The 27,258-nt window shown below is 40.5% G+C and overlaps 1 protein-coding gene across 5 annotated transcripts in view; it reads left to right on the forward strand.

The window, feature by feature from the left end:
- cacna2d2a (calcium channel, voltage-dependent, alpha 2/delta subunit 2a) overlaps positions 1 to 27,258 on the forward strand; it is a 155,221-nt gene that overhangs the window by 111,782 nt on the left and 16,181 nt on the right. For all 5 annotated transcript variants that reach the window (XM_028574757.1, XM_028574755.1, XM_028574756.1 and 2 more), the window contains 14 exons: positions 4,866 to 4,997; positions 5,220 to 5,277; positions 15,456 to 15,506; positions 15,866 to 15,965; positions 17,429 to 17,590; positions 19,323 to 19,433; positions 20,255 to 20,333; positions 23,142 to 23,191; positions 25,365 to 25,454; positions 25,907 to 25,975; positions 26,547 to 26,621; positions 26,711 to 26,785; positions 26,927 to 26,998; positions 27,183 to 27,254. In XM_028574757.1, coding sequence (XP_028430558.1) covers positions 4,866 to 4,997; positions 5,220 to 5,277; positions 15,456 to 15,506; positions 15,866 to 15,965; positions 17,429 to 17,590; positions 19,323 to 19,433; positions 20,255 to 20,333; positions 23,142 to 23,191; positions 25,365 to 25,454; positions 25,907 to 25,975; positions 26,547 to 26,621; positions 26,711 to 26,785; positions 26,927 to 26,998; positions 27,183 to 27,254 — 1,196 coding nt within the window. The remainder of the gene's footprint in view (positions 1 to 4,865; positions 4,998 to 5,219; positions 5,278 to 15,455; positions 15,507 to 15,865; positions 15,966 to 17,428; positions 17,591 to 19,322; positions 19,434 to 20,254; positions 20,334 to 23,141; positions 23,192 to 25,364; positions 25,455 to 25,906; positions 25,976 to 26,546; positions 26,622 to 26,710; positions 26,786 to 26,926; positions 26,999 to 27,182; positions 27,255 to 27,258) is intronic.

A 27,258-nucleotide genomic window follows, 5' to 3' on the forward strand; every position in this document is an offset into this window, starting at 1 on the left:
TGTGATATTTCTATTTAAAATTGTAAATTGTTTTGTTTTGTTTTAAATTTGTCATACCTGCCCAGGGACTACAGGTGGAAATTAGCAATTGTTGCTATAACTTGGCCCAAGACATATTCTCTTGTTTAACAAGTTTAATGTTTATTTGTGCATTGTCCCTATTTCAAATAAATCAATTTCCAAAGACATATTTTTCTCTGGGAAGCCTTAGACTTTGTTTTACCTTGTCTTTGTGGGTGTGTGAGCTGCTGCCAGTTCCTTTTGCTGCCGTTTTCTGCAGGATGAAAGGTTTAATGTTCAGGCTCTTTAACACTTAGCCAAGCCACAAAGCAGCCCTAAAAGAAGAGAATAGAAGGAGAGACAGAGCGTAAACAGGAGAGAGGGGATATGGAGAAGGAATTGGGTTGACAATACAGAGAGACACAGAAGGAGGTGGTACATGCAGATGCAGAGATGCTGGTCTGTAAAGACTTGTGAAGAAATGTGCAGGAAGGTGTGGCTTTATCACGAAATTGCAACAAAATATTTTCTCACTTTTAGTGTTGTTTGAGAACTGCTCACAAGGAGCTCCTTAATTTATCCACCGTGTTGCACTGTTGCTGGAAATTCTTTTTGCTGTCAAATATTGTAACAATACTGCGAGCACTACAAATAAAATACTATCCACCTTTATTGTTTTGGGTTGGAAGCAAAAGAAGCTCTTTTCTCTCTTTTCTCAGAGCTGTAAATTGTCAGTGAATTATAAACAATTTTAACTCCTCTTATTTTTATGCATTACTTGAACGGTGTATGAAAAATGACTGCTCCTTTAAGATATGACTTTGCGAAAATACGCTGTCTGGATATCAACTCACTGAGATTCAAAATAGGCTGTATTTGTCTCAGTCTGTTTATTAAAAAGCAGAATATGTAAATGCTGATAATGACGGTGATAATGGTTATGACTCTTCAAACAGACTTAGCTAATAGCTTCAGCCCCATTACCATTATGGATGTCTTATGAGAGACCACTTGTGTTTTGCTCTGATATATTACAAGCAACTGTGTGTACAGTAAATGCGTGCGCCTATTTCTATGATGTTGTATTAATACAGGGCATAAGGAACATATCGGTTTAGATGGCTCTTTATCTCGGGTATATCACTGTGAATAATGTGTGTGTGAGGGTTTGGGGGTGGGGTCATAGGGTGGGGGGTTGAGAAATGATCTCATGCAGAGATGCTCCATAAATCCCACTCATAATTGTTACCCTACTTGGTGTGCAGTCTTGCTCCATAAAGGGGCAAAGCCAAGGGTGCTCTAAATGTCAGGGGAGCGGCGCGCTGATGAATTGCCTTTTAAAGATATCAGAGAGAGGCGCGTTTCACGTGAAAGATGAGCCCAACACAGCGCTCAGAGGCCCTGTCTCCCCATGTGAGCATACATCCCCCCCAGGGGAAATTTGTCTTTTTATCAACTGTCCAGAGAAGTCACAGCATATCTTAAATGAATAAATCAAAGAGAATTAGTTTGCTCTGTTCTCTTATCTCTGATGTGGCCGTTTTTTTTTCTGAAAAGATCACCTGCAGGTGTTTGTGTGTGTGTGTGTGTGTGTGTGTGTGTGTGTGTGTGTGTGTGTGTGTGTGTGTGTGTGTGTGTGTGTGTGTTTTTTGTGTTTGTGTGTGTGTGTGCATGCAGCATTGGCCTGACAGTAGAGGTGGCTCACATCTATATCGGACTGGTTTAGTTTTAGCTGGCAATATAAACACACATACACTTTTGTCTGTCTTATTAACGCTTGATTGAAAGACCACTTCCACCATCAGTTGGGACAAGAAAGTTGAAAGTTGCTTGTGTGTGTGTGTGTGCAGCCCTGGGCAGCAGTGCAGCTGATAATCCTTGCATAGCCAGAGTTTGGTTGATACCTTGATGTTAGTCAAGGTAGCTGAGATGGTGATAGTTTTAAAAAGAGGACACAGAATGTTCTTTTTGCCCTTGGCCTGTCTGGGACAGCTGTCATTACAGACCCAGTGCCTCTCCAGATAAGAGCACCCAGGACTTCACTGCAAAAAGGCTACTGCCGCAGCAACCTGCTGTGATAGCTCATGCTTAAAGGATAATACTTTTTACACATTAATCAGATGGCTTTTTGACCACAGAGTATTGCACGGCCTTGATGAAATTGAAATGGTTTGGTCCCATGATAATCTCCACACACAAACATCAGTAAAATATAGCCACTGGTCCTGCTGAAATGAATCATAGAGTCATGGGAGCAAGTTTGATCATTCACAGTCAAAATTGTAGAGATACTGAAAGTCTCTTTTTAGATCTTCAGGCCATCTGGACTGTTGGCAAATGTAAACTCTGTGTTATGAGAGATAGAACATAAAGCTGTTTCACTTTCTGATTCTGGAAAAAACGCAATTAAGTTTGCAGCAGAAATGTCACTGGTAGACATTCTTCAGGAATTAGTCCTCAAATAACCACACAACAAATAGCTGACCAAGAATTTGATTAATTGGATGGAACTTATTGTTTTTCAATAAATCAAAAGCAATGTCTTACAATGATGTTGCAGCCTCAGCTGTTCTCACAACTCCAACTATAAAACCGTGATTAACAACTTTTCACCGGCTAAGTTGTTCACATACAAAGCAAAGGACAAATCTGATCTGTCATTTGTTACATAATGTGAAAAAACACTTCAAATTATCAATTCTTTGACCTCTAAGTCTTCGATTCTGCCATTTTCAATTTAGGAGTTTAAAGTTAATTTTATGTTGTGTTCTCTCCTCTCATGAGCAAGAAATTGTCTTTTCAGTCTGTGAAAGCAGCCACTCATTCGTGTTAATTTCTGTGTTGCTTTCCATCAATCGTCCTCCCCCCCCTCTCTGGGTTTTTATGTTTATCCCCATCTGCAGGGCTGCCTCTCTCCTCCTTCATTCTTCCTTTTGCATCTATGAATTTTGAGAAAAACATGTTGAGGAGCTCCCCTCGGTGATGGCAGCAATTTGGCTTTCATATAGTACTATCCTCCAGACACTACTTAGTGCTGTGGTAGCGAGTGTACGTGCGTGTGTTTGTTTGTGTGCATTTGTTTTACAGGATGCTAAAGAGTAATGGAACTTTTGGAGAGTTTGACAAGTGGATAATGATCGTTTATTTGTGTAAAATTCAAACCAGGGGTTTAGCAAAGCTGGACTTGTCGGTTCAGAGGCTTGTCTAGTTTTGGTTGGCTGAGTAATTAAATTTAGAGAAGTGAGTGAAGTTCTCCTCAGCTCATTACCTTATCTTTTTTCCTCTTTAATCAGGTGGCTATTAAACCTCTGATTGCACTCCCCATTTTCTGACTTCAGCTTAGCTCAGCTTAAACACAGACTGAAAGCATGCTTGGTGTGTGTGTGTGTGTAAGTAAGTAAGTAAGTAAACTTTATATATAGCACCTTTCACAGACAAGAAGGGTTTACAAAAGGAACAAATAAAAGAAACAACAACAAATAAAATACAATACAAAGCCATATTGCTAACTAAATGCTTGTCTAAAAAGATGTGTCTTTAGGTGTTTCCTAAAAGTTTCAACAGAGTCCAAGGCTCTCAGGGCTAAAGGGAGAGAGTTCCAGAGCCTTGGAGCCACCACAGAAAAAGCATGATCACCTCTTGTTTTAAAACGTGTTCTGGGAACAGTTAAAAGGTCTTGACTTGAAGACCTCAGAGAGCGACCAGAAGTGTGTGTGTGTGTGTGTGTGTGTGTGTGTGTGTGTGTGTGTGTGTGTGTGTGTGTGTGTGTGTGTGCGTGCGTGCGTGTGTGTGTGTATGCACATTGTTAGACATAGAAAAGATCATTTGGATCAAAGAGTGAAAGAAAAAGGACAGTGTAAATACGATTCTGAGTTAGAAAGGAAACAAGACACACGTTGACGTGGTCGTAGTGTTATTCGCTTCTTGTTGAATAGATGATGAATACTTCTCTCCACAAGCATAAATCAATTTCCCAGAGTACATCTGACCTATGAGATATATCTGTGCCCTCACGGTTTAACTGAAAACACACACGTTGATGCGTTAAGCTGCGCATGCACAAGCTTTTTCTTTTTCATCATCACGCGCCCACAAATCCTCTTAACACAAATACACATTCATGGATATTTGCAGAAATATTTTTTTTCTTTGCTATCAGAAATTCCAAAGTGGCTTCTGCCTCCACATGGTGCGAGTGACATATGACCTCCTCCAAAGCCGTCTCAGATTCCTCCTCCTGCACTCCTCAGAGATCACCCAGATTAGACTGACGCCCGGCCACCGCCATCCGAGCTGCCTGCATACATTCATTTTTATGTACTCTGCTTACTGCTGCGGGCACGGACAAGGTTGTTCAGCAAGGAGAGTTGACCTTTGGGCTACTAACCGAGAAAACCTGATGTTTTGCACTTTGGTTACACTATTTAGGGCTCATTGTTTTCATTTGTTATTTAAAAATCAAGGAAATGTATTTGTTTATTTTGAATATTGGAAAAACAGGTGTAAAAAAATCAATAATATACAACTGGGTTTAAATTGGATTATAAACTATTTTCAGAGCCTGTAGTTTATTATATATTTATATAATAAGCATTTATTGCCTTTTTAGACTTACGTTAAAGGACTATGGCACATAATAAGAAATCATTTACATTCTTGTTTTTTTTCTTCTGAAAACTGGGGTTTATAGTGTCCTCTTGCAACATAAATCACAAAAAAGTTTGGCTGCATCTGGGTGAAAATGTGTTTAAACTTTATCGTCTCCTTTTTTGTCAGGATCCAACAGAAAACGATGAACCTTTGCCATTTGCCAATTCACCTTTGTGAGTCTGATTGTGTGTGTTTATTGGTGTGTGTTCCTACAGCCCCAGTCATCTTAAATGAGTTAAACTGGACCCAGGCGCTGGAAAGGGTCTTTATTGAAAACCGTAAGGAGGACAGCTCTCTGCGCTGGCAGGTGTTTGGCAGTGCCACAGGAGTGACTCGATACTACCCAGGTAGGCCACAGGGTACTGAGTCAACAGTCTGCCATATAACTCACAGCAAGATAAAGTCTAAATTGACCCTAGGGCTCTTCAGCTGCAGAACATTGGCAATCTCTTATCAGATGGCTGTACTGATAACTGGATAGACAGAATGAAATTATGATTACTTTGATCTAATCTGATATAAAATATCCTACACTGTACAGCATATAACGTATTTTCTTCTTTCTCCAGCCACTCCATGGAGGGCACCCAACAAGATTGACCTGTATGACGTACGCAGAAGACCTTGGTAAGTGCCATATTTATCAGAACCTGGTTCAGTGTGATTTTATTTCTTTTCTTCCACTATTACTGCCTATTGGTAGCCTGACAAGCCAGACCCACATCAATTATATTTGCTGCCACTAGGGTGTGTCTAGATTTCTAGGCTAGCCTATTGGCCATTTTAGGAAGAATACCTTAGAAAAAAAACATACATTATCCTCAACACTTTTTAACATTAAAGTTTTCAGAGGTATTTATTTCCTAGGGGTAGGGTAAATCTAGACAGCTAGATAGACTATCTGTCCAATCTGAGTTTTCTGTTGCACAACTAAAACTACTTTTTAACATACACATGTTCCACCAAAACAAGTTCCTTCTGAGTCTATTTTGCAGCTACACCACTGCTTTTCTCCGGTGCTTAGCACCACCCAAGACGATTGTGATTTGTTTAAAGAAATGCCAATAAACCAGAGCATGTTTTCCTCCCTCCCCAAATGCTATGTGGAGTAGCCAGACCTTCCTCCAGCGTGCTTTGGAGGAGGGTCTGGCAAAGCAAGACGTACATACTTACATACAACTATTTTCAATAATTACATGTACTTTCTTCACTGCACTACTCTAAAATAATCTCTACAACAGTAACATAATGTATGCATCAATGTATCAATTTAAAAAAATGCTTCTGACAATGCCTTTATTTAAAAGAAGTTACTGAACTGGCTGCTTAAGGAATATTTGCACGTTATAGGGCTTTGTTAGCCTGGATGCCAGCCAAACTTAGCCAGCAAAAAAAAACAACCTCTTAACTCTTAAATGCAGCCTTACATTAGGATTGCTATACAGTGGTTTATCTCTGGCTCCTGTAGAGCCTGGAGCTAAATAAAGGATATTGTTTAGTGGAATGAGATCAAAGCGTTTTCCCGGCCCGTATTTCTCTCAGTAAGAGATAATGTTGATGCACTGTCTTTTGTTACAAGGACAAAGCAAGATAGAGGCTAATGTTTTTTGTTTAAAGTGCCCACCTTTGCCTGTGGTTCTCTGTGCAACAGCTGATCACAGCACAGAGTGCTGGGGCGGGCGAGTGTGATGGGCTGGACAGAACTAGGCTGCATTCAGCCAAACAGCCCCTTCACCCACCCGCCCAAGCTTTCTGTCCACCCTTCCACGTTCAATCTACCTGCCAATGTCACATCGGCTTTGTGGCAGCCCTGCCTGTTGCCTGGTTACAGGTTGGAGTGAACTGGACATAATCATGACAGCAATGTTGATTAGACCTGACCCCCTTTTCCATCTCTGTCTGGATCCAGCTCAACCTGAGTGTTTGTTTGAGGTCAGCCTAGGCTGTCGGATGAAGTCAACAAGCTCAGATCAAACAAATGAAAAAGACAAGCAAAAGAAGCCTGTTCTGATGATTCAAGATTCAAAATACATAATCGTGAGATCTTTGTATGTAGCCACGTCTGAAAGAGAATGAATCCGTTCATCTTTAGAAGTAAATTAAATGTAATTTCAGTCGCTGCGGTTTAAAGGCACATTCATGGTTCAATTTATTCATCCATAATAACATTGAAATTACAGTGCGCCCATCCTAATCAACCAGTGCTGTTTACCAAAACATAACAACATATATACATATAAAATAAAACCATAGATGAAAACAACATACAACTATATTCCATAGCACAACTGTTAAAAAGAACCATTCAAACAACAACATCAAAACAAAGATTAAAATCAATTATAATCACAGTTTACAACCTCCTTACTGTACAAAGTTGTGGTTGTACTGTTGTATCCCTTGTTGGATAAAAGAAGGAGAAAAACTATCAGAAGACTCATTAATATGTTAACCATGTACTAAAAAATGCAGATATATTCAGATATGACTGAATAATTGAATCCGTCAATCAGTTTTGAGGTGATAGCAGGTTCTCTTTGGTGTGACATTTCTGCCTTTTACCAAAAAATAAATAAAAGCGATGGCCTATTACCTCAATGTATCTACAATCATCAGACTAGCAAGGTGTTCCCTGACAGTTTAATTAAGTTAACACCATAAGTCTCCCTAGTGCTCCACTGTCACAGTAGCCAACAGTGTAAACATGAAAAATGCTGGAAAACACATGGCACTGTGTAACAGGATAAGTTAAAACAAGGACCCTGTCTCTGATCTGTCAGTGCTACAAACGAAGTACACACGAGTATTAATTATGTTACACATGTTTTGACTGGGGGACTCCTCCCGGAGACAGAAAGGAAGAAGGAAAGAGAAAGATGAGGGGCACTGCTGAGCGGCAGCAGTGTGTGTGACAAGGAAGACCGAGGAAGAGGTGTATTTTTGCAAGAACACCTTGTCTCCCCCCCTGGTCTTCCATGTTTGTCACTCTTGTCGAGCTTTATTTCACGTCGGAGCCTTCGACATTACCGTGGCCCGTTGCTTAGCAACTTGTGCCCTGCTGCACTGAGTAGCGGGGCCGTGGCAGGGAGTGTCATGATATGTCAGGTCAGACTTGTGTGATTATAGTCTAACATGCTGTCTCCCTGGCTGACACTCTGTGGCAAGGTCAGCCAATCACACACGCTCACAGGGGTTAGGTAAGCCTGTCATGTGTGATCATGTGACAGCAGTACAGGAGATAGCAGCATCCGTCATGAGGACAGAAACTCAACCAACAACATGAGCATCTACGCAAGTGGTGCGGATGGTCATGCAAGTGTTGAGCATGAGTTGTGGTTTTCTTAGAAGCCGTACAATGTGTGCAAATGCTCAGGTTAAAGTCAGGTTGAATTCTCCTTACTTTTTTGTGTACGTATACTTCAGCTATTGTGTATATTTTATCATTTAAAAAAGGATAAAACTTTTTTTGGCATGTTTTTAGGAAACAGGAGACGCACTGTCAACTTGTTGGGTGCGTGACTGAAGCATGTCATATTGAATAGCCTCTGGATGTTGATATAAGACTCATGGCCACTGTGGCCACAAGTGACAATTACAGCATAATGGTAAATGCTAAACCTTAGTGTAACAGTAGCACAAGTAGACCAGAGTTGTGGTCTGCAAAATGTTAGTAGCACAGCAAGTTTGCTAACATTAGCCAACGTATATACATATATACATAATATATATATATATATATATATATATATATATATATATATATATATATATATATATAGTATATATATATATATATATATATATATATATATATATATATATATATATATATATATATATATATAGATTTGTTAAATATATATTGTTTTTCATTTTTCTGTACTTTTACAACATTTAAAATTTGGGAGGTTCCATCTTTCGAGCTGTCAAGGTTGTACTCCACGTGGAAAGTGAAAGCTAGCAAGCTACGCTAAGTAGCCTTTACTTGGAAAGTGGAAGCTAGCTTGCTGGCGTTAGCATTGATTTCCACTAAATGTTACTTTTCGTTCAAGTTATTTCAACACCTAGTCATCAAGAGCTCTGACACATGCAGTGTTGTACTCGTCCAATGTCTCTCTTTCATGTATCAAATTGTGGCAATGGCGAATGATCATACTGTCAAAATTCACAGTGACAGACCAGTTCTGTAGCCTCAGCACTCTGTAGCCTCAGCACTCTGTAGCCTACGTTACTATGTGATTTGAAGTATCATACTGATTAATGAAGGAACTGAAATTAAAAACAATTTTTAATGCCTATCCACACAGATATTAGACAAATTAAGTTAGGCTACCAGTACCGACATTATCTGGGGTACCAAACATCTATGCTCCCTGGAGAACGCTAATGTTGGGATCACTACATGTCATTGCAGAAAAAAGTAAAATTTAAATGTCACTTTTTTAGTATTTACAATTTTGACAAAATAAGCACACAAGTCAAAACAAACACCAAGAATTAGACATACATACAGGTGTAAACAACAAAGCACATCAGTACTCCTCCCCTCACAAACTCACAGATACATAATTTATAATAATTTATACTGTTTTATTGATCTCCAGTGGGAAAATTACAATTATTATTTACAATACATCAGATAACATGTGCTGATTATATGCCAGATAGATACTGGAGCTTCACAAATACCACTTTAGCAACTGGAATGACACATGCCATTGCAGGAACATGCTTCAGTAACGTTTTCACTGACACCGGGATTCCGGGAACAGTCTCCCAGTCAAAGATGTGATTTACTATTAAGAGTAAAAGTATGGGGCCAGAATTCACAGCCAGTTTGTGGCGTAATAGACCTGTAGCTTTCCTGGGATGGATGGATGGTGCCGTGGCTGACCTGGCCAAAGCTGTCCAGGTGCAATTCTGTGGAAAAAGATCATAGGGCCGTATGCCTCCACAGATGGGCTCTCTCCCTGTCTGCTCCCCCATCAACAGCCCCAGGAAAATTAATGGTCCAGTCAACACACTTAATTGTCTCCAATTGCTCTGACATTAATTATTAACATTTGTCCATTATAATGTCTGTTCGTGTTATCAAGGGAAGCGAAGCAGAGGGTGAAGTGAGACAAAGGGAGAGGGAAAAGCATAGGAGCAAGGAGAGAAATAACCAGAGACAGGCATGAAGTCCTGTTAGCCAAGCGTTGCAAAGATCCCATTACCTTCCAGGTTCACAACAGCATGTAGGCTATATCACATATTGATTTCTTCAAAAAGTCAATCTAACCTCTTTGTAAATATTATGACTGCTGTTCAATCCTCAAATCCCCCAAATACCATTACCAGTATCTCCTCCATTCAGTCTCTTCACCCTACTTCAGGGATAAGCAGAGCCAAAAGGAATGACCAGTGTGCTATTGGTGAGACTGAAAGGTAACACAAGGCTTTAGCAGTCCAAATAAAATATGTGACATTTTAGTTTCAACACAAAATGTGAGAGACACATCTGGATAATTTTTATTCCATCTCAAAGAGCAACAGTAACCGACCATTACTTGTCTACTAATGATTGATGCTGATGTATTCCAATATGCATGACTAATTTAATATTCTGTACTTATTTGCCAGAAAGGAAAGTGGTTAAAAAATTTAGCATAACATTTTGTGTGTTCCTTTTGGGCAAACCCGAAAATATGGAAATGTGAATCCTAGTACCAACACTTCCAATAATCAACAGAAAGTGGAATAAATAAATGGCAGACAACATCTCTTTCTCCTGCAGGCTCTCTGGGCGCTGTCCTCCTATATATATATATATTTTTTTTTTTTAATCTTAATTCAATCTTTATTCGCCTGCCACATCCACAGGAGCACTAAGAGAGCAGTAGTCCATAAAATAATAAGCCCATCAGCACAACACAAATCCACACACACATGGAAGCATGCACACAAACACACCTACACGCACACATGCACAGCTGTCTTTCTGTGTCATATACAATTCTGCCATTATTCTGCGATTACTCTGTTTACATCTACTGTACATGGTGGATGCATATATCCAGCTCTCACTGTGAGGAAAATGTACACATTAAAGTGTGCAAACACAATGCAAATGCTACTGTATATACATCCCACTCATTTTTTGTATGCCCTGTACAATAAACATGGTTCCCAACATAAAAATATTGAAACATGAACACACACACACACACACATACACACTCCAAACATACAGTAAGCTTTTCCTGTAGCACACTTACTGTAGCACATTAAAAATGAGCCACTCCATGGATCATGCTACATGTATCTATTGCATGTTTCTGAAATGTGTGTAGTACATAATTCCTCCAATTTAAATGTAATGCTCAACACTTTGTGGAATGGGTCAGGGTGCATAAACTCAATCTCCTGAGAGAGTTAGCCCCCCCCGGCACAGTTAATGTATTGATTTTACAGCGCTGCGCCATGATAAAACTATTTCATGAATTCCAATGAGACTCCTTTACCAGACTGTTGCAAAAGGAGCAAAAAATACAATCACCACAACACAGAATATGCCATTGTGTTTATTGCTTGTATAATGCATTTCTTTTAGATTGATGACGCAGGGCGGCGTGTTGTAAGGGTGGGGGGGGGCTGTGAAGGTTGCTGCTTAGAGCGATTCCTCGTTCCACCTCAGTGTAAAGAGCACATGTCTACCACACACACAAGTCAGGCTTTATCTTGATTGCACATATTGTGATGGTATGAACACGTTTACATCATGACATACATGATGTACGTTATGGCTTTCTGGTATTTCTTTATGGGCATACAAGTCACTACTGCTGCTGTGACCATAACATGAAAAAAAGCATTGGTCACTTATCCTTAGTTTAGCAGTTACGTATGCAATTAGCTGAAATGCCTTCTGTTACAGTGGGTGATATATTGCAAACCTCTATACTTTGCTCAATTATTATTTCCCTTATCAATTTATCTGTAAAATGTATTCACAAGCTCTCAGAGCTCAAGGTGATGTCTTACATAATGATTGTTTTGTCCGACCAACAGTCCAAAACCCAAAAAAAAGATTAACTTACAACTTGCCTAATAACTGACTTTAATGAATAATGCCACAGTGAATTATAGGGTTGTAACAAAAAATTACAAGACCGTAAGCTGTACACGATATAAGGTCACTCTGGGAATGGTACATTTAAATGTATATTTTACAGAAAAAAGTGTCAGTTAAAAATAAAAGAAATGTTATTCCACCATTGTATGTCACAGTCTCTGTAATATTCAGAAACATGGTCACTTTTTGTGTTCTTAGAGGCTTCCAGGCTTTACTGTATCATATGTAATATGCTTTATGTACTTTTAAGGACTAAGTAACCTAATTTTTGTTTGTATGTGTGCTTTATTTGTATTGTTCCTGTAGTTGGACCTTGAAACTGGCTAGTTATTAACTGCCAGGCAGTTGCACTCACATGGCCAACAAAGTAGCCACTATTGTACTTGTATTTGAGATGCAATGTTTCACTTGAATACCTGTACATGATGGACAGGTATGAACAGGTTGAATTAAATCACGTACTATGTGACTCACATGCTTTTACATTAATTTATCTTCAGTAATGAGCTGCCCACAGAGTAAAATGAAATTACATCTTGTCATATGTAAATACAAAAGTAATATGTGGAATAAAGTGCCATTAATAGTTATAATTTAACACCAGTGGTTAGATACCAACCATAACTTTGAGTGAACGGGCAGAGAGGTGGTGATGGTTATGTCGTGGTGCAACAGAATGGGCGACAAGGCTCAGTTCAGCACCAGCCAGGCCCATCTGCTTGTCACCTGGCCTTGGCACGCAGAAGACTGGGTAATGACAGGGAAAGAATGGCATCAGTGGGCTGAAGCTGAGAGGTAATTACTGACTGGAATCCATGCAGAAACAACACATCTGGATCCATGAGTCAAAATGTGGAAAATTCTACACTGATACCGGTGTCAATTCATGATTTTTATCTGTCAGAACCGTAGAACCGCATATCAGTATGGAGACCGAAAATCCTTGACTCCATCCCACTTTCTCTGATCCTGATGCTCTCTGCTCAGAGCAAATTCAATTGTACTTCAGGCAATGGAAAGGGAGAGAAAGAGAGCGGTGCTGATACACCAAGACAATCTGTGGAGAAAATCAGCCATGGCAGCACTCTAGCTGGCTCATGGGTTACTCCTCTCTACTCCATCACTGCTCACACATTCCTCCTAAACCCCATTACTGCTGATCAATGCTGCCTCTTTCACAGTTAGAGAGAAATGATCTGCTTGAAAGTGATATTTTCTCATCAGATTTTAGGGCTTTTGTGAGACTTTGCATTGTGACTGCAGAAGATGACCTGTAATGGCTACTAGTAGTATAAGTCTGCATTGCCTTATAATTAACATTTAGCCCCTTCAAAATAACTTGGAAGTCTCATTAAAGGACTATTCTCCTCTATGAAAAATAGACTGACCAGAGAAGTTAATGAAATCCTGCAGTTGGTCTGCAGGTATCAGCTGTCACCAAATGACCCTCCTTCAATCTCCAGAAGGTTTGTCTTCGTCAATGAGCCTGAGGGAGAGGAGACGTGGGCCACATTTTGACAGAGTTTCCATCCTGCACCGATGATCGTTTCCACAAACCCCATTCGCTCTAAAGAAAGAAGCCGCCCCCCCTCCCTCTCACTGCCTCAAATTAAGATTTCAGTAATTAAATTGATAAAAGTCATGCATGCCCATATGCCTCATGGTTCCAGACCTGATTTCATACGCCACACAGTTGTGGAGAGCTGCAGAAGTTCTACCTTTGATGTGGCATTCTTTATTATTGAAAATAATTGGATTCTCCCTTGCCCCACCCACCCCCCCCCCCCTCTCTCTCTCACACACACACACACATACATTATGCCCATGTTCACTCTGGGCATGCTCAGTTAATCAACCTCCAGTACTGGTGCCGCGTCTCTGTTCCACCTGGGGGGTTTCAGGCAGCTTTTCAGCAGAGTTGGACCCAGGTTGTGTCTGAAAAAACGGATTTGAGCAGACCAGGCAGTGTGCTGAGGGACGTCACTTCAACACGGGTCGGGGGTCATGCTGCAGGTTGGAGTGGCTCCTGCCAGTGAGTGGGAGCAGTGAGATTTGTGGGAGCAGGGGCAAAGCCTACCAGGGCTTTGTTGCTCTACCTCCATATCAGCTTGGCCGAGCATAAGAAAAGAGCCTCTCTGGCCCACAGGCAGCTGGCTTCTCTCCACACTCAGCGGAACGGCTGATAATCAGCAGAAAGAGACCCCTGATGATTACTCTGCCTCTGCCTAAGACGGCTGCTAACTGCTTGCCTGCTCACTCTTCAGAATGTCAAACTAGTACTCCCATTTTAACCCCCCCCCCCTGCCTTCCCTCCCTCCCAGTGTGCCATAAAAAACCTACAATGACCATCAATCTCAGCTCTCTTTGTATCAGGGGTAAATGTGAATTTAATTGCCACTGGAACAGAATGAGGGAATTTTTGATTTCCCTCTGTATGTCATCCTCTATCAACCGTGGACAGATGTTATATATGTTTCTCTTCCAGGACACAAGTTGTCTGGCCTTGCTTGTCCAGTTCCATCTCTGCCTTATGGGCCTATGCTGTGCTGTGGCTGACACACACCCATAACAGCCCTATTTTAGGAGTTGCATTGCAGCAGAAGCATTATAGTTTTAAATAGCTTGTGCCTCCCCCTAACAAAGGGACCGCCGAGTAAATAATGTGTTTGACGTCAAACTGATGAGTCATCACAAGAGCAGAACATCAGCTATCTTATTTTACTGACAGCACAGGCTCTCCACAGCACAGGTCAACACCACTAAGGCTGCTCCTTGACAAGTTTATATACATTTCAAGTGATTAAATATAAAGCATATTACACTGTATGAGTCACCATACCGTGACTGCAAAAAAATTATTTATTTAGTTTTTTTGTCAAGAATCTTTTTCTTGACATAATTATTAGTATCCTAAACAATCAAGTAAAGCAAGGTAGATGACTTTACTACAGCGAAGTGACATTTGATTTTTCTCAACCTTTTGGCAGGTTTTTAAATAAAACCCAACCTTTGAAGGGTTAAGCAATGATTTTAATTAAACTTAATCTGAAATGAAGAAATTCCAACATCATCAACAGGTCCCCAGCACAGCATATTGTGGCCTGTAACTGATATGTAAGCAGGATCTAAAATTAATATTTAGCAAAATGGTAGTATCTGAAATGGATTAAAAACCTGGGTGAACACAAAAATCTCAGCCCTTCTAAAAATGGTAATTGGGTAATTGGTACTGATGAACAATTGTATGAATCTGTTTAGACGCAGGATGTTAGGTTTTGCTGCTTTTAGACTCAGTACTAGGCTTTACAGTGATGGCTTGTGCTTCAGAGGTTGCACAGCTCAGTGCAGGCCACTTTTAGTGAATGTGTTATTATATACTTAGACCATAAATTAGCAGTTGCTTTGGCTTATGCAGTAATTATTTAAAGTAGGCATTGTTATTCAGTAAAGAGGAGTATCTCTGTTGAAGTCAGCCGACAGTAGCTGTAGCCAACACTGAAGTATATAACACAACTTATTAACTCTTCTAAGCACATAAGCCTTTTCAGTATTCTGTAGCTTAAGTGGGCTCAGCCATGGTCGTTCCATATTATCATGGCTCAGCTCATTATGACTTTGGATCTTTTCTTTAGTGCAATTCTCAAAGATTATGGGAACAAATTAAAGTCCATTCTTGTGTGTCTTTGTACAGGTATATCCAAGGTGCATCGTCTCCAAAGGACATGGTCATCATTGTGGATGTGTGAGTACCTTACTCCTCAGTCTCTCTCACTGCCTCCTCTTTTAACATTTCCCCCTGGTGGGAGTGGATGTCTCCTCAAAGGGCTCTAGTGCCACCACTTGGTCTGAGGAAACCTAAAGATAGAGGAGGGTGAACGCTGCTCATTTTCTCACCTTAATTGAAGTCCACTTACCATTGTACTGCATCACCATCTAAAACATACAGATGTGATTTTGAATGCGTGCCTAAACATGAAAGGTCTAGTGGGAGGACAAAACCGTTAAACCAGTCCTTCACAAGTTAGAAAAATAGACACAGCAAGATTAGGGCTTGTCTAGTATAACTGCGTTTCTAAGTGCTTCATTGCATCTTTTCTGCAGGAGTGGAAGTGTCAGCGGACTCACTCTGAAACTGATGAAAACCTCGGTAGTGGAGATGCTGGACACTCTATCAGACGACGACTATGTGAATGTGGCCAGGGTAAGTGGAAGCTTGCATCATGGTTTGCAATTAATAATACAAATCAATCCTGAAAGCACCCATAACACAAATATTTGTTGTATTCGTTAGGCAGCTGGTAATGAAACAGGGAGTCAGTGAATGGCACAGTGTGTTCCTACTGCTCCCAGTTGTTGCTTGCAGTGGAAACACTGCACTTCCCTCATTATGGTGTATTTACTTTTCCTGCACCACTGTTGTCCGTGTGGGATTGTGCCGTCTCTTTCTTTCCCTCTCTGCTGATTACCAAGTTTTCTATTAGGACTAATGTTGAGGGAAACATTAACTTCATCCTATATTGCAGGACAGATAACACACACACACACACACACAACACATCCACATGCTCGGTGTGGTGGCTCTGTTTGGAGACTTCCCTCGGTAATCCTTCTTAATCCATTGCTCTTAGCCACTGTATGCCTCTAAATCCCAGCTCTAAGAGCAAGAAATGAGCATGGTAATCTGGGTGGGAACGCATCTGATTTTCACCCCTATAAAGAAAGTAAGGGCTTACAAAAGCTTGCTGTGAATTATTTGCAAACACAAAAGCCATTAATGACCAAAAATCAACGGAAAATAATCATCAAACACCGTCACTGGTGTCTACATGCTTCAGCATATTTCTTTATAACAAACTGTGGCCTCACTTCTTTAATGGTGATATAATTAGTTATAATAATACAGACTTTATTTCATAGGACGTATTTTATATTCATTATAGATAGATGTAACCCAGCTTGTTTATTCTTGAACTTGTTTCACAGCTACTGTATTTCCTAACATTTTAAGACACAATAGATAGTGATATTAAGCAATGACACAGTGATGCAAATTGAATATGTGGCTCTGAATACTTTAGCATGTTTTGATTTTTAGTTGAATACCAAGTCATGAGAAATGTCAGCTTTTCTCGCACATAATGTTTTACATCAATCTGTCCTGAAAATGTCAGTAGATTTTGAAGTTGACCTTCAAAAAGAAACAGCGTTTGAAACCTGCTATTACAGACATTGCTGCTAATATTGTAATCACGCATAGACACTGCACACGAGTTGAGAATGTACGCCACGTGAACACCCAGACACCACACATAAACCTGCACACGCAGTTTTAGGCTAATTTGGTGGATGAGATGAGACACATGATATTGCCTTGGCTGGGTTTCTGTTCAGTGGTTTGCACTGGCGTTTCAGGTGCACCTGTTCTTTGTGTGGAAAGTTGTAATTACCAGGATTTACTGCCAGCCGGAGAGTAGCAGGGCAGCATACATCTGCACACACCCACATCTGCATCCTACCGCCATGAACTACGCACACATAAACACACAGAGATACACAGTCTTACAATTGTTGGACGAACATTTTAATTCACGGATATTTTGTATTTTTGTCCGGAAAAAGCAAGTATACATATGCTCATGTGCGTGTTTGCATTTCCCCTTCTAGTTCAATGAGAAAGCCGATGCCGTTGTTCCGTGCTTCAGGACTTTGGTCCAAGCCAACGTTCGGAACAAGAAGATCTTCAAGGAAGCCGTCATGCATATGCAAGCCAAAGGAACCACAGATTACAAGTCTGGCTTCACATTTGCCTTCGAACAGCTTCTCAATGTAAGAGCCTGCAGCCTTCAAAGAAGGGCAATCCAAGGGTAGATGTTTGCCTGTGGCGGAAAAATTGTGTGCCTCCAGAAAGTCTTCAAAAGCGTGCTGGAACTATGTACTGAAGCTCCAGCATGTTATTATACATCCTGTCAAATCCAGTTAATACAACTGAATTAGCAGTGATGAAACAGTGCTGACAGTGAGTGGTGCAGGTTTTGTATAAGACATTTCCAGAGTTCTGTCATTGACGAAGGTAGGTCTGATAACAACCGCTGTTGCGATGGAGTGACGCTCAGGTTTGCAGCAGCCAGCACCGCGGTGAGGTCTTTCAGCAGCAGGCGTCCACGTGCTCTCGACACAGGTGCTGCCTCAGCTCCGTATGCTGCTGTGTATTTTAAGAGGCTGCCACCCTAATGGGCTCTGATGGAATGATTGATGAGCGCAGCCCAGAGGAGATCAGCCACAGACACTTTATATTCCTCTGGTGGGCTTGGAGGCTTAGATCCAAGTGCCAGCTGCCCGCTCCCCACCTTTCCTTGCCAGCAGAATGAGAAATAAAAAGGCCCGTTTAATCGCTGTCTGTGGCAGTCTCACTCCTGTGATTGGTGGCACAAGCACAATAAAAATATGTAATTGTAGCAATATTATTTATCTTTATTAGAATCTTGTCAGATTGACATGCCACTGGCCTGCATATCAATGGCAGCTGCAGTGCAGGCAGGCGGGGGGAGTTTGTATCAAAGCTGAATGCTAAAAACTGGTGCCTGGCTATGAGCATATAGTGCTGAAATCAAATTTAACGCTAGAGTAACGTTGTATACTTCAAATGAAATCCTAATATTACGATAACATGAGAAAGGAAGGAAATAGGAAATGTGTAAATGTACGAAGCTTAGAAAGGTTAATTGCAATAAAATATAATATGTGAAAATGATGATGTGGACAATAATTAATAATTTAACCTCAAATTTCCTGCTTTCTATCTGCTCATTATGCATTAGTAGACTACTCTAAACACTATGGTAATTAATCTTAAAGTCACTAGAATTTTCAGGATTTCAGTAAAAACAATAAACTCTTCATTCTGCATTGGAAATTGTCCACGTTTAACATCAGTACTAAATGAAAAACACAAATCCACAATGACAGAAAATAAAAGGATAAAAATCCTATACACAGGAGATTCTTCAGCCCTACATTACATCTAAATAGAAACTTTGTCGATTTTTATGAAAAAAATGGTCTTATGAAGGTCGATCCAATCATTCAAATCTTGAGCTTTTGCTAAAATTCTAGTTCTAATGTCTTAAAATAATCCTGGAAGCTAAAATTATATCCACTATTAATGACTAAAAATACAAAGTTTGATATATTTGGTATTAAGGATCAGTCACAAAGTTTAAATCAGGAGGCAAAGAGATTGCTGATTGATCAAGAATGGTCTGATTAATGTACATTCCCATATAACATACAGGAACGTTCCCCCTTTATCCGTTTTTTATCATACTATATAATCATGTATCAAAATAAAAAAAAAAAAATGAAAATATCAGTAACACTTTAAACCCTTTAATATTTTGGATTGTGTTTATTTCCCTTTTGCTTCTTTGACATATTTGCAACAGTACCACACTGTTTTAAATGACGTGCACAATCACCTTCCCCTTTTATTCTGGCATATTCCCTAACCTGTCTCCCTGCCTCTTACTTTGCTCTTCTCTTCTCTCTTCATGTGCCACAGGAGAGCAGTGCCCCGAGGGCCAACTGCAATAAGATGATAATGATGTTTACAGATGGCGGGGAGGATCGTGCACAGGACATCTTTGAAAAGTACAACTGGCCCAACAAAACAGTGAGTCTGTTCCCATAAGGCTGTTACCTATTCTTCTGCATTGCTCTAAGAGATCATGCATTTCCAGAAACTTAGCAGGCCCCTTTTCCTTCCCCATCTCCCATCGTATTTTGCTGACATTGTCTCACTATTGCACAGGCAGTTGTATTAGTCAGGCTGTCAGACATGCCAAGCACTCCAATCTGTGCACATAACGTCCTCTCCAAGCTATCTTCACGTCCATTTTGGCTGTTTTGATTCTGGATTTTTCCTCTATGATTCATCTCTTTGGCCTTTCTTCAACTCTCTCTCTGTCTCTCCTTCTATTTCTCTCTCTGTTTCTTTTTTTCTTTCTTTCCTCTTCAGTCTCCTTTGTTGTTTTGCTGCTGGTGTTAACAGCTCTGACCTGCTAACTAATTAGCCACTTTATCATCAGGGCCTATAAAATCACAGCCAATAGATACTCAGTTTCTGTCTTTGTCCCAATCGTGCAACTCTCTCACTGCAGCCTTGTGTTAGAGACACTTGTGTGAGTTGACTGGGAGGCTAATTTAATCATACTCAAGATTTGTGCATTGTAGTTGTCACATGACAGTGAACTTATTGCCACCCAGCAGAAGGTTTGTGTGGTATTGTTTTGTTATCATTTGCTGTACAGATTGTAAAGCCCTCTGGCGCAAATTTGTGATTTGTGATATTGGGCTGCAATAAAATAAAATTGAATTGTTTTGCTCTATTTGCTGCCTCTGTAGGAAGTTTGGTTTTTATTCTGGCATTGACGTCATGTGATTTGGTCTTTTTTTGTCCTCAGTATCTCAGTATTTGTCTTTTCCTCCATCCAGGTTCGTGTGTTCACCTTCTCTGTTGGCCAGCATAATTATGATGTCACCCCTTTACAGTGGATAGCTTGTGCCAATAAAGGTAGGTGGACAATATGTTTGTGTTAAGCATAGGTTTGTACTGTATGTAAAATTAAAAAGAGAAATATGGGTTGGTGCAGGCTTGATGGGTCCTTGTGCCCGCCTTGCTCCGGATATTCATTTTATAGATGGACACATTTTCCCATCATACTCAACATCCATTGGATACCACTGAGCAATACAGTTAAAGGAAACACCCGCAAAAAATAAGATATTAATGGAAAAACCAGCAAAAATGTTTTTGTGCCATATTCTGGTGAATGACATTATCTCAAGTCAAGCCATTCTGTCAGTGGGCAATTCAAAGCCCAGTCCATCTTAACAAATAACTATGAATTAATGTGTTGCATTTGTTCTTGAGGACACCCAAGCAGTACACAACAACACAGGTGTGGTCTGCTCAAGAGTGTAGATTAAAAAGTCTTGGATCTTGTGCCATCACAAAGGGCAGCAACACACTGCTTTTTAGCTTGGTTTTAAGTTATTCTTTCACTGATTTGGGGTAAATATCAATAGAATAAAATTAAATATTAAAACCCGCCTGCCCCATCACAAACCCTTCATCACTAAGATTTTTCCAGGTGTCTGTCTTACTGCACATGATGTTCAAATCAATTTTCTAAAGCAGCCACAGTCCCTAAAATAACCCCACAAACAACAGGCTGCTCTGCCTCTGATAGACAGTCTGACAACCCAAATGATTCAGGTTCTGTTCCTGTTAGCTTTTTGTCTGCATGAATCTCATCTTGACTCAGCTCATTTAATCCCAACCTAACTCAGATTGCTGTTGCTGTGCTCAATTTGGAACACTATTGTTTTATTTTTTTAGCCATAACACACTTCTCTTCCTCTCTTTTGAGGCATGATTTAATATTGTTTCTCAGTGTTACCTTTTATCTGAAGCTGCTCCTTTATGAGGCCTTTTGCTGCGTGTATGGAGCTTTGGCTAACTGCTGCTGCTGATTAGCTTATTGCCATTGGAGCCAAGTGCTTTAGAGGTATCTTCCCATAAGTTATTAATTAGCAGGAGGAGTCTGGTAGCAGGATGATTACCATGCCATCTTCCTGTCAGGCTGGGGAAAGTCCAGGATTACGCCGCTGTGCCAACATGCTCTCTGCTAGTTGCGTCTGTAGTGATTACCATGGTACTAAAGTCTATGCCAACATTAGACAATAGTGTTGACACACCAGCCTCAATGGAGCTGTCCTCTCATATCTTCAGTACGTATTACTCTTTGGTATCTCACTCCAACATAGCTAGCTGCCTGACACTTTTACAGGCCCTAACCCTTCACCCGTTACATTTGACACAACAGCAGTAACACACAAGCGCAAACACACACACAACTAGGCCACTTGGAGATGCTAGCTGTTGTCTCACTTAAGCTTCAATCCCATTTTAAGAAGAAAGTAACCTCTCTTTGACTCTGGGGACAATGAAATCATTTCTTCATGCTCTCACACAGTGTAACGAAAACCAAAACAGAAAGGAGAGTTATCTTCAAAAAAGAAAAAGGTGAAATGGAGGATAAAAGCAGCAAATATCATATACTGCATTGGTGATCCTAATACTTCCACCAAAGTGCTGTTTATAATCCCAAAATAGGAATAAAATATCCCATAAATTATGGATGCACATCCATAATGGGAAGAGTTAGAAGTTTATCGGTTAAACTTATAGCGGTTTATATGGTGCCTCAACAAAAACATTGATAAGATAGAAAGTAGTGCATGCTGGTGTACATTGGAGGAAAATGCATAGTCATACTCGACACAGCATATACTCTATGTACATTATACTTAACCCTACAACACAATTATGCAAAAAGCACAATTTAGTCAAAAAAGACATGATATATTTTAAAGTCAGTGGATGTGATAGTTTATCCCCTAGTCAAATGGACCATGCCAACAGTTCAAAATTTTGGATTATGTTAGAGGAAAACTGACTTATAATAGTGCAGAGGCATTATGTTAAGAAAATAGGTTATTTATTAAATTCATAATTGCCACTCACACATCAGACATCTGTTGTAAACCTGCACAGCACAGAGGAGATCTCCAATACAGTCTCACTTTTTAGCTCTAGCCTATATTTTCCTCTCTTCACCTCTCGTCGAGCTTTGCCCTACACCCGCACATGCCACCTCTCTGGCATGCTGCCAAAAGCACTGGGACAAACTACTGCTCTGAACAAAACTATAACAAATAGCTGTGTGCTGCATGTTTGTGTGCAGAGATGTATGTGCATAATGTTAGCATGCTCAAATGTGCAAATGAATAAGACCGAGAAGGCAAATCTCGACACAAACCACTGCAGCACGGTGCATAATGTATCGAAATAATGACAGTCATCGCAGCCTTTTAACATTCTGAGGATGCTGTCTCCATTTCACCGCTCTTTGTATAAACACTCATGGCTTTAATAACTTGGGGAGCGGCGTGGTTATTGACCCAGTCGGTCACTCTCCTCCATTCCTAATCAGCAGCAGCAGTGCCTGCGGCTCAGCATTACCAATAAGCCTCCACATTTACATCCTAAAGCACAACCACAAGTGTAGAGAGGTCAATGGCCACAAGCTCTACCATGCCTGCTTGGCCCAATGCCATCAGCTGGAGATGATGGCATTACGTGTAGCTAATAACATGGAAGAGATTAGTCTCTAATCTACAAATAGATCGCTTTTGTACACACTGTGACTGTTTAAAAAATGTAGACAGAATGTGACACAAGCAGGCACCATGACGCAGGCTGGATGCAAAGCTTTCTGTTGGAATGGTGTTTTGAATCTCTCCTCTTAATCTTCAGGTTACTACTTTGAAATTCCATCGATTGGAGCCATCAGAATCAACACCCAGGTAAAGTATATGAAGTGTGTACAAGCTCTTGAATGCAGCTTTATGAATCCACAAAAGGAAACAAACAACTTTAAGCAAGAAGCTAGTCAATTCTTCCTTCACGGTTGATTTGATGATAATTATACAGATTGCAGATATGCTTTTAAGTATTCCATAACAAAGGGACAGAGGACGACGCAACTGAATGACTACAGAAAGGAAGTGACATTGTTGGAGATGGAGTGATAACAAATAGGCTTGTGGTCTTTCCCCCCTTTGCTTTAGGCACTAGGAGCTTAGAGGCCCTTGGGATAACCTCATTCCAGCTGTAGAAATTGACTCAGTTGCTGGGAGGTGGGGGAGCTACTGCACACCCCTCCTCCCCCGCTCTCCCCTCCTTTCTCCTCCCCCATCTCCTCCTACCTCCCACCCCCCTCAACCCCCATGAGCGATCAGGCCCTAGAATATACTGTCAGCTGTTCCATTAACTCCAGCATATTTATATTCTGAGAACTGCCACTTACTCTAATAGGTTTTCTAAAGGTGGGTGACTACAGCTCTCTGTACAGGCCCAGAAGACACATTATTTAATCGTACTCTGCCCTTCAACATCACACAGTCATCACATTACCTGACTAAGATGGCAACATTCAAATAACAGATGGATCATAGATGGCTGAAATATTATCATTCATACTGTCCTGAGTCATGCGATTATGTAGAAAGAGTGGAAAACCTTTGAAAATAAATGTCACTATATTTTGTGTTTCAGTGTAGTTATCTAAGACTGACGTTTAAAGTGACTTATGTCATCTATTCTGGCTTCTTTGTATAGGATCTCAGTGGAGCAACAATAACAGACCAGGCTTTAGTTAGGATGTTTGTCTTTGGAAGGACTGTACTGATGAGTTTACTCTCTGCAATCGTGGTTTTTAAGGTACCCAGGGAGACAATAGCATTTAATCAACACGGGGGGATGCTGCTGGAGTCTATGGCTCTGGGTTCTTTGGACCACATATCTCCAGTTGCTGACTTTTTATGTTTCCTAGATTGTTCTAGCTAGGCGGAAAATTTCCCCTATATCCCATGAAAAGGTCTGGCTGTCATTGTCCTGATGGAATATCTCCCTGTGGCGCGTTAAACTGGACTTTTATTGAGCTAATAATAGAATAGGTTACGCCTGTCAGCACCTCACTGTTCAGGCGATGAAAAAAACGGTTAAAGGCATAATACTGAAATAGCCGTGTGCTTATACAGGGCGCCTCTTTTGTGTATTCAGGGTAGATACAAGGGTCAGAAATCTGCGATAATGTTTCCCTTTTCCCTGCAAAATGGGTGGAAATTTATCATCCTGTGAAAACTGCTAATGTTGAAATTAACATTTGACCCTGACAGAGCTGCTGCTTTTTCACTGATCCTGTTTTTACATTTAAATATAGTGTGTTGATACATATAATAGACATTGGCATTAGAACTCACAGACAGCTGAATAGACGTACACACCGTCTGTATAATTAGAGAATAAAGTTGCTGCCTCTTGTCTTTATAATCACAAAACACAGAAGGCTCTCAGTGCAATTGTCCCGCCCCCGGCGGGCTTTTTTTTTTCCTCCGAACTGTGCAGTTGCATCGTATGTTATGAGGTCAATCACTTAATAATTTTACCAATTACACACCATCTCTAAAATGACAAGAATCAACAGGTTGTTCGCACAAAAAAAGACATCTCAGCTTGTGTGAGGTGGCTCTTGAGAACAGAAGAATATAGTGAATATGATGTATTACTAGTAGACTTAACCCCTCACCTCTATTCACAATAGCTGTGGGACATTCTCACAGTGCCGGCGATGACAGTAGAGCCTCTGGGAGAATGGCCTGTTTGCACGTCGTGCCACTGACACCCTTAATGTGTTTTTAATAGCTCCTTCGTAATGATGAGAAATGGCCTTGAGTGGCTCAGGACTGGAGGCTTTATGGCTCGGCAGGACCGGGATCCTGCTGCTGGTGGCCCACTGGTTTATGTGGTGACAGAGAGGAGGCCGGTCAGGGTCTTATAGTTTTATGACCGATGAACGTTGGCTCTTCCAGCTCTTTGCTTTTAACGCCTCTACATGACAAGCACTATAAACGTTTGTTTAATTATATGTGTTTGGTGTGTATGGTGACACTAGCATGTGTGTTTTTGCTGTTGCAGGAGTATCTGGACGTCCTGGGTCGTCCCATGGTGCTGGCTGGGAATAAAGCAAAGCAGGTGCAGTGGACAAACGTGTACCAAGATGCTCTGGTAAGAGAGAACTTAAAAAGACATTTTATTTAGTTACCCCTTTTAGTAACCTTTAAATGATTTTGCAGATATTTCTAATTCTTGCAATGTTCTAATTCTATGTTAATTATGCAGTCCATCTGCTACTTTTGATGTGTAAATCATAAGCAATTGTAAAAGATATTTAGGTGATGACCTCTTAGATTTGTCCAAATAAAAGCATGGTTTCTGCCTCACAGTCTTAGGAGAGCATAATAAGAATAGTATAACATAATGTTATCACAGTTTATTATTCTTAAATACAAAACCGATTAAATTTCACTTGTGTCATTAAAGGTTTTTTAAAGTTTAAATTTCAGATTTATTTGCAGCTTATTGTGTTTATTGGTTTGGATTTTCAATTATGCAACGTATAAAGTTATTTTAAAACATAACAAAACACTTTTAATTGGATTTCTGATATGTGTTATCAGGGTTTGGGCCTTGTCATCACTGGGACGGTGCCGGTCTTCAACTTCACTGTTGACACTGTAAGCTCTCAGGTAAAAACAACACTGCAATACAAGACATGAAGCTTTAACTAGCAGCTCATCCTTTATATTAATGAGCCTTTACCTTTATCATTATGTAAGAACAATGTTTTTATTGTCATTTGTGGGGTTAAGGCTACATAAGGTTATTCTAACAGAAACAGGAGTTGGAGTAGCAGATGGGCTTAAAGTTTTATTTTGCCTCTTTATGGCGTCCACCCAGCTGCTGCTCTTCTAGGCAACACCTCCCCCCTCAGGTTACAACCGATATCACAGCCACCCATCTGTAGTATCGATTATCACCCAGAAAGAACAGCTTTCAGTATCCATGACCAACGTATTTACTCTGAGCTTATCACATAGGCTTAAAGCAGTGATGCTGCTGCAAGCCGACTCAGTTTAAGATAGACTGTAAAAGTGTGGACTAATCAGATTGCACACAAAGTAATAACTCAAATATGGCATGGATAAGTTCTGGGTACTCTAGCTACCGGCTCTTTGTGATTCTCTGATGCCAGTACGGCTGTGAATAATAAAATTTGAATAAAATGCTAATGATAACCTTATAATATTCTTCCTACAGAATCAACTCATCCTTGGAGTCATGGGAGTAGATATTGCGATCAACGAAATCAAAAGAAAGACTCCTACATACAGAGTGAGCATGTTGTACATTAAATAATCACTCTCATATCTCTTTCACATTGATGGGTATTGAATCACACCATTCACACTGTTTATGTGCAGCTTGGAGCCAACGGCTATACCTACGCCATTGACCCGAATGGCTACGTACTGCTGCATCCCAACCTGCGGCCCAAAGTAGGTCCACTATGAATGCCGCCCCGCATCTAATGAGTTTAACATCTTTCTGGTTCTGAAGCCAAATTTGGGCATTTCTTTCCTGTTGACTGAAGTTAACCCCCCTCCTCCGTCTTCCCCTGCTTTCTCTCTCTTGTTCAGATCATTAACTTCAGGGAGCCCGTCACTCTGGACTTTCTGGATGCAGAGCTGGAGGACAGCAACAAAGAGGAGGTAAAAGCAACCTCTCTGAAAAATCCCCATTGCCATCAACTTGTGTGTTTAATATACTTTTCATTTGTTGTTTTGGTTTTTGTTTTTCCCTTGTATGTACCTGAATGCCTTCTCATGCTGCAGCATCTCTCTCTCTCTCTCTCTCTTCCTCCCTCTCTCTCCCTCTCTCTCTCTCTCTCTCCAGATCCGTCGACAGATGATTGATGGCAAATCAGGGCAAAGGAAAATTAAGACGCTCATTAAGTCAGTTGATGAGGCAA

The sequence above is a fragment of the Perca flavescens genome, chromosome 4 (assembly GCF_004354835.1).
Source record: "Perca flavescens isolate YP-PL-M2 chromosome 4, PFLA_1.0, whole genome shotgun sequence".
NCBI classification, from domain to species: Eukaryota; Metazoa; Chordata; class Actinopteri; order Perciformes; family Percidae; genus Perca; species Perca flavescens.